The sequence below is a fragment of the Helianthus annuus genome, chromosome 10, assembly GCF_002127325.2.
Source record: "Helianthus annuus cultivar XRQ/B chromosome 10, HanXRQr2.0-SUNRISE, whole genome shotgun sequence".
NCBI lineage: Eukaryota > Viridiplantae > Streptophyta > Magnoliopsida > Asterales > Asteraceae > Helianthus > Helianthus annuus.
The window spans coordinates 31,508,450-31,520,497 of NC_035442.2; the positions used below are offsets into that span (position 1 = coordinate 31,508,450).

At 42.8% G+C, this 12,048-nt stretch overlaps 1 protein-coding gene across 17 annotated transcripts; it reads right to left on the reverse strand.

Moving 5' to 3' along the window:
• Positions 1-1,653: 1,653 nt before the first annotated feature.
• LOC110867529 lies at positions 1,654-5,044 on the reverse strand. Of its 17 annotated transcripts, XR_004869290.1 has the most exons (7): positions 4,084-5,025; positions 3,346-3,427; positions 3,168-3,227; positions 2,903-3,059; positions 2,737-2,813; positions 2,355-2,476; positions 1,654-2,154 (listed from the first exon to the last, which is right to left on the reverse strand). XR_004869290.1 is itself a non-coding variant. In XM_035978558.1 (3 exons), the coding sequence occupies exons 1-3, from the start codon at positions 3,014-3,016 to the stop codon at positions 2,001-2,003; spliced, it is 390 nt and encodes a 129-aa protein (XP_035834451.1). In that variant the 5' UTR covers positions 3,017-5,023; the 3' UTR covers positions 1,654-2,000. The 17 variants fall into 17 exon arrangements, 1 of the variants encoding a protein (XP_035834451.1); XR_004869295.1 differs by having other exon boundaries at positions 2,903-4,658; positions 4,760-4,785; positions 4,877-5,028; XR_004869293.1 differs by having other exon boundaries at positions 2,903-4,682; positions 4,760-4,785; positions 4,877-5,028.
• Between the last annotated feature and the right edge of the window lie 7,004 nt (positions 5,045-12,048).

Here is a 12,048-nt window from a genome sequence, read left to right on the forward strand (position 1 = left end):
TCGGTTAGTAAATAAGGACTGATTGTGTAAATTTGTAACATAAAGGACTGATTGTGTAGATTTGTAACACCACCACCACTAGCCCTGCCACCACCACCACTCCGCTGCCACCACCGCCACCACAGCCACTGCCACCACCACCGCCACCACAGCCACCACCGCCACCACAGCCACTGCCACCACAGCCACCACAGCCACTGCCACCACCACCACTCCGATCTGCCACCAACATCTCATACCACCATCTCCACCTCGTTCACCACGGAGGTCGGCGGTGAACGAGGGTTGTCGGAGAGGATGACGACGATGAACGGAGGTGAACAATGGTGGTGAACGATGACCGGAGTGAGGTTCAGGTTAAGTTCAGGTGGTTATCCGGCACGGTGGTCTCGAGAACTCCGAACACAGCGGTGGTGATGTGCTTGGTGATCGTTGTGATCGTTGACGGAGATGATGACGATGATGAACGGTGATTGTTGATGAACAATGATGGATGGATTGGTGTATGCTCTGCAATCACCACCATAGTATGATGAATAAGTTGAAAGTGAAATTGCTCAGAGGAACTAGGCTCCGGTGAGAGAGATTTTGGTTTCGTTGGAGAGAGTTGCACAGATGGGATTGGAGGATGATTGATGATAATGTTGTTGCTGCTGTTACTGTTGCTTCCTTCAAATATTATTTCCCACAATACAATGGAAACATATTGGTATTCTTTTGGTCTTGCTCCTGGTAGAGGCTACATTATGAGGGAAAAGAACTATTAATAGAGGCGATGATGATGATGATGATGAATTTGTCGTCGTCTGAGTGGATCGAACAAAGCTTGATACAGACCGTATCTTGGCGGGGTAATATCCGAAGGCTTCTATTTGAAGCAAACGTGATGTTTGCCGCCGCCACGCACATTCTCGTTCATCGTTCATCACCGCACCATCACATTCTCGTTCCATCGTCATTACTCCGACACGCTCCTCATCACCGCACAATCCGAACACCGCAGTCACCTCCGACAACCATTAACACCACCGTCTCCTCACCGCTGCACCATCACCATAACCCACCACCACTTCACCGTAAACCACCGTTCACCTCTGTCATCACCTCCGTTCACCGCTGTAAAACCGACAACCTGCAACTCATCTTCATCAATCATCATCACAGTCGGAGAGAGAGAGAGAGATAACGACGAGAGAGAGAGAGAGAGAGAAGGAGTGGTGGTGGTGGTGGCGGTGGTGGCGGTGGTGGCAGCGGAGTGGTGGTGGTGGCAGGGCTAGTGGTGGTGGTGTTACAAATTTACACGATCAGTCCTTTATGTTACAAATTTACACAATCAGTCCTTATTTACTAACCGACTTAACTGGGTTATGATTTTTTGGACTGAAATGGCATATTTCCAGAACGTCGGGGAGGAAAATGGCGCATTTTTGAAAAATGGACTGAAATGGCCAAAGTGACCAAACCACAGGGACGAAAATGGCAGTTAACTCAAGTTTTAAAATATTAAAAAACAATCACATTAAAACAAGTTCTAAATTGTTTTTGCAACTTGTTAAAGTTTTTGTTATAAATATAAAACAAAGGTTGTTTTTTTTAAACAAATAGTGGGGAACCCGCGTGTTGCAGCGGAGTCGACAATATGGGGCCGAAACATAACTCAAACCTTAAACCTTAAAATGATGAAAAAAATCATATAGAAGTTGTATATTTTTGTAACTACAACCGCTCATATCCTTATCAACGAGTTCATCAACCATACTATCTTTCATATCTTCCAACCATGCAATCTCTCGGTACACTTCTTGAGGTAACCGCACCGCGTCTCCATACAGTCACTCATGCAATTGAACACAAGCTCACATCTTAACTTAGCCGGTTCTTCGTTGGGTCTACCGAACTCTAACCGGTCAAACACACGTGGGTTCACGATCTTTCGAGGCTTCCCTATGGTGAAGTCGACAAACATTGTTTCGATATTTGCCAGCACTTCGGTTAGGTACTCAGGTTCCCATTTGGTAACCATTGTGATCGAAGAAGCCGAGTCTAGTAGATCGGTATCGACATCCATCAGGCTCGGGGTTGTTGAAAATTTTGGAGAGGTTAGCTCTTGGGCTAGAACCGAAGCTGAATCTTGCTTGCAGGTATCGGCAGTGTCTGCAGAGTTACAGCTTTCGGTGTTAAAAGATGGTTCGAGCACCGAATCCGGGCTCGGTTGTCTGCCAAAGTTACCAAAGAGATATTTCCGATACACGTAGAGCCATCGAGGTTGACTAACCATAGAGCCCACTGTGTCCAGCAAACTTTTCTAACATGTAAAATTACTAAAATGTCCTTGTAGGTTGAAAGCAGCTCACCTTGTTAATTCTTCCACTTCTACAGGTTGCACAAGAGCGGTTCTCGAGAAAAGCAAACTGTGGTGACTGATGGTAGCTATACCAAAAGATTCCAAAAACTGTGTGGGCCAAGAGATGGATCCCTATAAAAAAAATACAAGCAACTATGTTATGAAATGAAAAAAAAACAATTATATAACTTAAAAATAATAGTAGGAAAAAACCTTCATTTGACAACAGATCCTAAACTAATCATTCGAATCAAAACTTGAGAACAAATTTCAAATGAAATACTACTTAAAAAAGTAGTAATGGTTTAAAGAATTACATATAATCAACAGATCTAATTCCATTAATAAAAAGAAAAAAAAAACATTTTCTCTCGATAACAACCGCCTCAGACCTTTTGCAAGTCGAACTAGAATACACACCGTCCCTGGAATCTTTTGTGACCGGAATAGACTCACCAGTTAGAGCCGACTACAAAAGTAGGTTCACCGGTTCAGTAAAAAAATACTAAAACATTATTAAAAACAATTTTACATAATCGCAAACGTTTGACCACTAACCTCGACAATCTTTAAGGGTTCGCCATCAAGCAAACAAGCATTAGCTGGAATAATATCTTCGTCATTCCATTTACCATCTCGCAAAAGTATTAAAACCAGCTGGTATGGATCCATTCTGACCTGTTAGTCCGTTACCCAGTCTGCCCATTTGCCACCACTAAAAAAATAAAATAAAAATAAAAGCCTTAAATGAAATCTCACAATTTGTTGACGGATTTTAAAAGATTAAAGCTAATTAAAAAAAAGGACAAAGCATAGGCCAAACCAACTGGTATTGATCCATTCTGACCCGTTAGTCCGTTATGCAATCTGCCATTTGCCACCACTAAATAAAACACAAAAAAAGCCTTAGATGAAATGTCACAATTTCTTGACGGATTTTTGTTGCTTGGTTGAATAGCAGCATTCTTTATATTGGTCAACATTGAAATGAGAGATCTTACCTGCAAATGCATAAACCTTCAATCTAAAACTTTAACGCAACATAATTACCAAAAGTAAAATGACTCTTTTTGGAGCTGTTAACTGATGGCAAAAGAAAATACATGTCAAAAATTTAAGAAATCTACACATTCTCTATTCAAATGTATACGCGTGTTTGCTCACCGACTCAGGATACTGCAACTTGATGTAATAGTTAATGTAAATTTAAAAACATCACTTGGCGTCAGCAAAGCCAATGTACAACATACCATGGGGTTGACCACATCTTTGAGGGACAAGAGTAAAATGACATGTTTAGTATATTAATTAGTAGTTAAACTATGATAGACATGTTTGTACCACCGTACTTCAATTTTAAATACAATACACACACAAACAAACAAAAGTACCTAGTAAAATCTCACTCATAGTAGATCTATTGGTAGGGTCTGGGGAGGGTGGGCCCTGGCCCCACACACACGCTCACGCACACATTATTTGTTCCAAGATAGGTTGGTTCAGATAATATTATGGCAAGTATGATGGTTCTTTTTGCATTTACATTTTCATAAATAATCTAGAACCACTCATAATATGTTTTCTTTTTCTTTTTTTGCAAAACGTTATCTTTGTTAAGATTTAATAATTTACAAAATATTTTTAATCAAATGTACAGAATAACTTACAAACAACAATAAAAAGGGTTGGTATATATTTACTTTAAATTTATTTCCTTCCTAAAAGAGGGACACACTTACTCATCATCGTCCAGGCCCCATGCCTCTATCTGCCCCACCAATTTTGACGATTTTCGGTAGTACCGAGCTCATCGCTACCTTATTCCCAACACAAGAACATTTCAGCAACACTTAATCGCCATCTTTAGTAGCAACCCGAATGCCAAAACTTTCAAAATATACACCAACAAACAAATGTATGAGCTTGCTCAAAAGTTCTTGATAATCTTGCAAACCCATGAGTGAAAAAGAAAAGAAAACAAACCAAAACCCACAAAATCTTACCTGAATAACCTCAGAGCTTCAAAAAAACAAGCATATGGAACAATGATAAAAGGGAAAGTTGGTTGAATGCAGAAGAGAAATTAGGGAGAAATGGGACAAAGGCACCGACAGATAACAGAACAAAAATTCTTCGAATTAAACTCATTACACGCCATTTTTATGTGATGACTCATACATAAAGAAGTAACAAAAGAACAAGAGATTCACAATCTATTCAAGAAATAAAACTGTATAGTTTACTTCCATCACCCATTCACACTTATTCCTTGAGAATCAAAATATAGATCAGCAACTGTGCAGGGCATCTTGTACTGGGCATTCAAATCAGCAAGCATCTTATTTAAAAAAAAAAAGGTCGTGATCAAACGTAACAAAAAAACCCAACATTCAATGGATGAAGGTTAAACCCTACCTTAGAAATAAGCAAATAGAAAAACCCTGATAAAAACAAAGTTGATCCCAGTTCAATTCATAATTGATCTCAAGCAGGATGAAGGAGAAAACAAAGGGAAGACATCAATTGATTTACCCAAAAATTAGAGGGATGAATGGTAGAACAGAGCAACAAACGTGGAACCTGATAGGCTTCAATTGCCCATCGTCGCTTGAGTGCCATCTCCGTCATCCTCAACTGCCTAAATGTGAACGCCAGACGATTCATTTTACATGCTTTAATGAGATAAAATTCCATACGGGTGAAATCCCTAGATAACCCTCAAGTGTCTTAAAAAGTTTCATGAACATGGCTTTAACTATCTTGTACATGCTGCTTTAGAATTGATACACGTAACGAAATTACCATCTTGTACATCACTTCTCCTTTTTATAATAGTATATAGAATAGATAATAACCAATTAAGGGGCTGTTTGGTAGCCTCTTAATGACCATTCAGATGCTACCTCTTAATGATTTAAAACCTCTGAATGAATAAGAGGTAACCTTAAGTCTGAATGGTTAAGAGGTAACCTCTGAATGGTAAATCATCACATGTCACATTCTTCTACCTTCCCATTGGTAAAATTCTTAATAGTTCCATTAAGAGGTAGCCTCTTAATGACCATTCAGAGGCTACCAAACAGCTCCTAAGTTTTGCAAATTAAACTAGTTTTTATTTTCCAAAACTATTAACTTAATAGTTTTCTATTGACTTAAAATTGGTTATTCCAAGTCGCGACAAACTTAGTTTTATAGGTTATCTAAAACTAATTGTCCCGAGAGGTGAAAGGGTCTTTTGGTTATGTCGCTAATTTAATATCTAAATTAAAAATGACTATAACGACCCTATTTGGTAAAAAATTAAAATCAATAGTCTATGCCATCCTACTACTAGTAACACTTGGAGCATAATGCGAACCATCAGTGTTGGAGCCACAGCACGACACTTGGTGTCTAGTTTATCCTTCCAAGGTGCAAGGACTTCGTCGACACATCCGACCCTTCCACATGTGACCGTTTTAGGACGACTATTACTTTTCTTCTCGTGTTACGTGCCCCAGTTGTCTCAAGAACAAAAGTGGCATAGATGAGGCCAAACGTATCAATGCAAGGACAACAGGTTATCCTCGTAGCCTCATAAACCTTGGGAGTTATGCTTTTCTCACAATTGACAATCGTTGTCAGTCCGCTTGAACCTCTTGCTAATGTTGCGTGCCCCAGCCGCCTTTGGAAAGAGCTTCTAACCGGATTCTCATTCCTTATCGTCTCACCTCACGAAATAAGGAGATAAACATTGAAAATACTAATTAAAATCACCTTGCTTACATAACAGATGTCTAATGAAAACAACTCCTTCATTTTCAAGTCTATACTTGTAAAAGGAAACGAAATATTTTTTTTAATAACACCAACCTTCTCGAATGGCACCGCAATCTGAGAATAGTTCTCAAGATGGAGGAAAAGCTGTATATCTTAGATGGCCCAGTCCCTACCGAGCCTGAAAGTAATTCTACTACTGCTCGCAAGGCACTGGAGAAACATAACGAGGATGCCGTTGAGGTAGCCTGCCTTATGAAAGCCACCATGTCTCCTGAACTTCAGAAGAACATGGAAGATATGGATGCTTATGACATGATCCAGCAACTGAAAGGCATGTTCCAGAAACAAGCCCGACAGGAGCGATATGACACCATGAAACAGCTCATAAGCTGTAAAATGCTGGAAGGATCATGTATCAATACTCATGTGCTAAAGACGAAAGGACAAATTGACCAAATGAACAAACTTGGTTATTCCACAAAACCAACCAAGTTCTAATGGTCAAGTCTAGTGGTGTTAAGAAGCCCAATAACAAGAAAAGGAAATATAAGAGCAAAGGCAAGATAAAAGTTGTTATTGCTGCCAGAAATACCACCAACAACAAGCATGTTGCAAAACCACACCCTCCTGAGGAGCGTCAGTGCTTTGAATGCAACCAAATGGGCACTGAAAGGAAAACTGCCCACAGTATCTAGCCAAGCTGAACATGAACAAGGCCAATAACATTGGCACTTCTTCTGATATTCTCATTTATGTTATCGAACTTTTCACTGTTTCTAGCGACGCATGGTATTTGATACCGGATGTGGTTACCACATCGTTAGTGTCTTTCAAGAGCCTGAAAAGTGGAAGAAACTTAAACAAGGCCACCTGGAACTCATAGTTGGTAATGAGGGTTCCAATTCTGGCAACTGGAACAATTTTTTTCATGTCCCTCGGCCTTGTAGTTACTTTAAATAACTGTTTAAATGCACCTGGTTTGACCAGAAACATTATTTCAGTTTCTTCACTGTTTGAACAAGGATTCAATTCAAGTACGTTTTAAACGGTTCTTCTATTGTAGCCTACTTGAATGATATCTTTTATTTTGAGGCTAAACCTCGAAATGGTATTTATGAGATTGATGTTCAAACAAGTAGTAACATATATCATCTTTCTAAACGTAACAAAGCTAGCATAAATGAAATATATTTATGGCATTGCATACTTAGCCACATAAGTAAGGCACGCATAAAATGGCTCCAGTCCAAAGGGATTCTTGAATCCACTAGACAGGACTACTTTGATGATTGCGAATCTTGCTTAGCTGACAAACTCACAAAGTGCCCCTTCACCGATGTTGGTGAACGGATCAATGGTTTTCTAGAACTCATTCACATGATGTATATCGCCATTTCAGAACCATAACTAGAAACCATGACTAAAAAACCAGCTTGATAGAAGGATAAAAGTACTTCGATCAGATCAATGTGGTGAATATCTCAGCTTTGAATTTCTCAATCATCTAAAAGAGTGTGGAATAGTTTCACAACCCTCTCCACCTAGCACACCCTAACTTAATGGCGTGAGTGAAAAGTAAAATCGAACTCTACTTGATATGGTTCGATCGCTGATGTGCAGAACTAAATTACCTCACTCCTTTTTGGGACAAGCTCTGATGAAACAATGGTTAACCGGGCAGGGTTAACTCACTGGTTAGATCTCCTGCACAAGGAAACAAACCGTGACTCGTAACAAGGAGGATGGGGTGGGGGTGCTCCTTGTTACCACTCTCCGGCGTGAGAATCAGTAGTTTGCTTGGGAAGCAAAGTAAGATAGTAGTAGTAGTGAGAGAGTTGTAAAGAGATACCTCAAACCTGGTTTGGGGTTGGTATTTATAGCCGAGGAGTGAAGAAGGATGTGGATGGATAGACTGACGGCATGCTGCACCTTTGCAGGTGTGTCAGACATGTCGGCCGGGGAGACGACGCCACGTCAGTCTGTCGCTTACGTAGACCTGACAGGTGACAGCCATTGGTTCCACTTGCACTGTGGTGTCAGTCCCACTTGTTGAGCGTATAGGATGCGGTGCTAGCCGCATCGCTGCCTGCGGTAACATCTGATGTTATCGCGTCTCTTGCTTGTGATCAAGAAATACGCGAGATGCGGTGCTGGCCGCATCATCGCCTGTGGTGACTGTTGTTGTTATCCAGCTTCCTTGTATTGATAGAAGTGTTCACTGGACGCGGTGCGAGGCCGCATCGCTGTGAATACTTCTGTTTTCATACATCAGATGTGATGCTATGTCGCATCACTCTACCGTTCTCATGTTCCATGTAAGTCCTCCTTCATCACTAGATAGATTGGATTCAACCCTTGTGTCGACGCGTTCTCGCATGGGCACAAGTAGGTTGTTAACTGGTGGGGGTTTTGATAAGGGTAATGGTCACTCGCGGTCGATGCTGACGCGAGATCTGGGACCATACCCCTTCAAGTCCCCCCAGTCTAGTGTTGCTGCCACATACAAGTTGTATGTGGGAGGAGTACTGGACTATGGTGTTTAGAAGGTAGTTTGGAGTCTGGAGAAGATCCTAGACCATGTGGATGGTCTTCTCTGTTTGTAAATCAAGTTGGAGGTCTGGAAGGGTCATTTGACGCCTCTTCCGTACCGGTGAAAATGTTTCGTCTGATGCGAAATTCTCAGCCTTTGGCTGGTTGCCACCTGTTGGTGTGCCGAACCAACTGTAGGAATTAGTTGGAGGAAGTGTACAAACTTCGAACCAATCTTTGAGATGGTGGTTGAAGGTGTGCACAAACTTCGAACCAACCTTTGAAGTGGTGAATGAAGAAGAGAGCCTGCTGTTCCCATGATTGGATATCTAATGATGATTCCTTTCGTGGGGTGTTCATGTTCTTCCCATTAGCTCTCAAGTAACCGCACGTCCTTTGCGGTTACCTCGTTGCTTGACACTGTTGGCCACGGTTGTGGAACAACGTTGGGCACTTGCGTCATTGTTGGCCATGTTTGGTCGAACAATGTGATTCTGGATAACGGTCAAATAAACATGATCATAGGCATGGTAATGCCTATCATTGTTTATTCTATCCAACGTACAAGTAGGGTAACAAAGTCATAAGCAGACTTGTTACCTCTTGTTCGATCGCTTGTTGTTCGACAAGGGCTCGTATGATCATTGGGGATCTCGTCCGCATCTCCTCCTTAGGCACCTTCCTTCCCGTTCCAATACCGAGGAGTTTTCCTTGGAGTAGTTTCGTTCCTCGATGTGGAGTTAGTTGTGGCTCTACCGTAGCAACCATTTCCGGAAGCTATGGTTATGTCCGCAGTGACTCATGAGTGTCTGCGGTTTTGCATTCCCATATTCGCTCGAAACGGGTGTGTTGCTCGGATGTGGCTCTTGAAGGTTCAGGAGTCAGGGTTGCTGATGTGCGCGCGCGTACATTCCCTTCCTTCTTCACGTTAAAGAAGGTATTCATGTACCCTCTATGGTTATGAACCGGACAGGAGGGATTTGAAGCTTGAAGAGAATGAAGGCAATGCGGTTTACCTGTTTCTGAGATGCGGTTCAGTCCAAAGAACAACGCTGGTTCTGAGTATCTGACACACCTGAACGGGCTCGTGTGTGTCATTTCCGCATATTCCACGTGTGCTCGTGGGTAGTGCGGTCAGGTATTATACCCCCTTATAGTGTGGAGATATATATTTTTGCCTATTTTTAGGGGTATGTAAAAAAAACGATATGCGGTATGGGTTATGGTGCGGGAATCAGAGAAACCGCATACCGCTTGTAATTGGATAAGGTAGTCGCTTTTTGTTACATACGTGGCTGAGCGCACGTGTGAGTTGGTGGAAGTTGGTGAGATTTTCTAGCATGTGCTAAAATGAAAGGACATTTGCACTGCCCGAGGCATTAAATGCACTGTAGCAAGGAGTGTAAACGTCTCCTATGTCAGGCGCGTGGGCGGCCACGCGCGCGTGATAACCGTCAGCGGAAACGGCGCTTGACACGTGGTGTCACGTAATTCGTTCTTTTTGAACGCGATGATTCGTTTTCTCCCTCCTCATTAATTGCGATGGGTATATAAGGGGAAACCGTTCGTGGTTTCCCCTCACTTGTTCGAAATTTCAAAAATTTGCCGGTGAGAGAACATTTCTTTGTCTTCTCCGACGATACTTCTTGAACTTCCGGTGAGGTTGAGTTTAGTGTTTCTACTCACGTTCTTTCGTTTCTTCGACATTTCTGATGGCTGAACCATCAAGTCCACATAATGTGGAAGGTGACAACCCGGAGCCTTCATCGCCGGTGGTGGCGGAGGAAGAAGAGGGAGGAGCCGCCGGTGGTGGTTTACCGGTGTTAAAGTGGACCAAGAAGACCTTTGATCGTCTGATTCTTGATGTCCAAATGCCCCCTGAATATGGGGCCTGTTACCCATCGGAGGGTGACACCGGTGCCGATGCTCCGGCCGGTTATGTGACCATGTGGGCAGACTTTTTTGGTGATTGTAATCTCCGGTTACCTTTGACTGTTTTTGTTGTTGAGGTTTTGGAGTGGTACAAGGTCCACATTTCTCAACTGAGTCCGTTTGGTATGATCCGGATTCGAAATTTTGAATTCACCTTTCGTGCTCTTGGCATAGAGCCTACCGTTGGAGATTTCCGACGGTTTTATCAAATGACGGTGTCCTTGGGGTTCTTTTCTTTCCGTCAACGAGAGGGTAGTCCCAAACTGATGACTCCTCCCAAGGGGATGACGAAGTGGAAAATGAAGTTCTTTTACATCAAGGCTGCTGCGATTGTTGCAAATATGACGTTTCGGAATGTGACCGATACGATCATATCAGAGACCATTGCAGTCCCTAGCATGAAGTCGGTGGAGTGGTTTCCGCAGTTGCAGACCATTGAGTCGGTGAAGCTGAGCAACACACAGTTGTGGGTGTTGCGCATGATGCTGACAAGGAGGAACAAGAAGTCAAAGCCCGTGGTGCGGGAGAAAAGTGGTGGTACGTACTTTTCATTTGTTTAACTTTCTTATCCCCATATGCGTTACTGACTTGTGCGTTTGCTATCAGAGGATGCTCCCTTATGGAGGATGTTTGCCCCGGATTTCCAGGGTCAGGTTGAAACAATTGTTTGTGCGGACGGCGAGGAGGAGTTTAATGTTATCATTCGAGATAACTTCCGGGTGCCTACTGAGGCCGCATTAGCAGTTGAGTTGCCGCGGGGCAAAGGTATATTTAGGAATCCTTTTTTCTTATGATAACAATAATGGTTGCACTGACTCACCTCTTGGATGGTTTTCATGCAGGTGATCTTGGGGCCTTAGGGGACCCTGACGCGAAGGGTGTACCTAAGAGGCAAACGGTGAAAGGCGTGCGCTTTCGCCAGAAGAAAATACCGGAGGTCTCTGTTGTGCCTCATTTGGTGCCGCAGCAGGCGGCAGGTATCTCTCACTCTTCTTTCCGTAGATACTTGGATTATGTGATAGTATCTGATACCCTTGAGGGTTTGGGTACAGCTGCGGGCTCGCAGTCTGGTGCTGGGAAGAGGCAAGTAGAAGAGACGACCGCTGGTGCCGGTAGGCCGAAACGTCGGAGGTTGCAGTCTAAGAGGACTGGTCCGACACCAAAGAAACCTGCGGGTACTGTTGGTAAGTGTTGTATAGCTTGTCTCAAGTGTTATGTACAACTTGTGTTTTGATAGCTATTTGCTTTGTTTTGCAGAGCTTCAAGATAAAGATTCTTCTATCTTTGATGCTCCGTTGTCACCCCCGCATGCCACGGGTGCAGGTGCGAGTGCGTCAGAGGAACCTTCGGCACCCTTTGTCAAGGTGGTGCCTGATTCGACCGTGCAAACGGAGGGTACCGCAGAGAAGGTCGCGACCCAGATATTCGATACCGTTGATTCGTCCAACAATCTGATCTCTCCTAATGAGGGTGATAATTTGGGT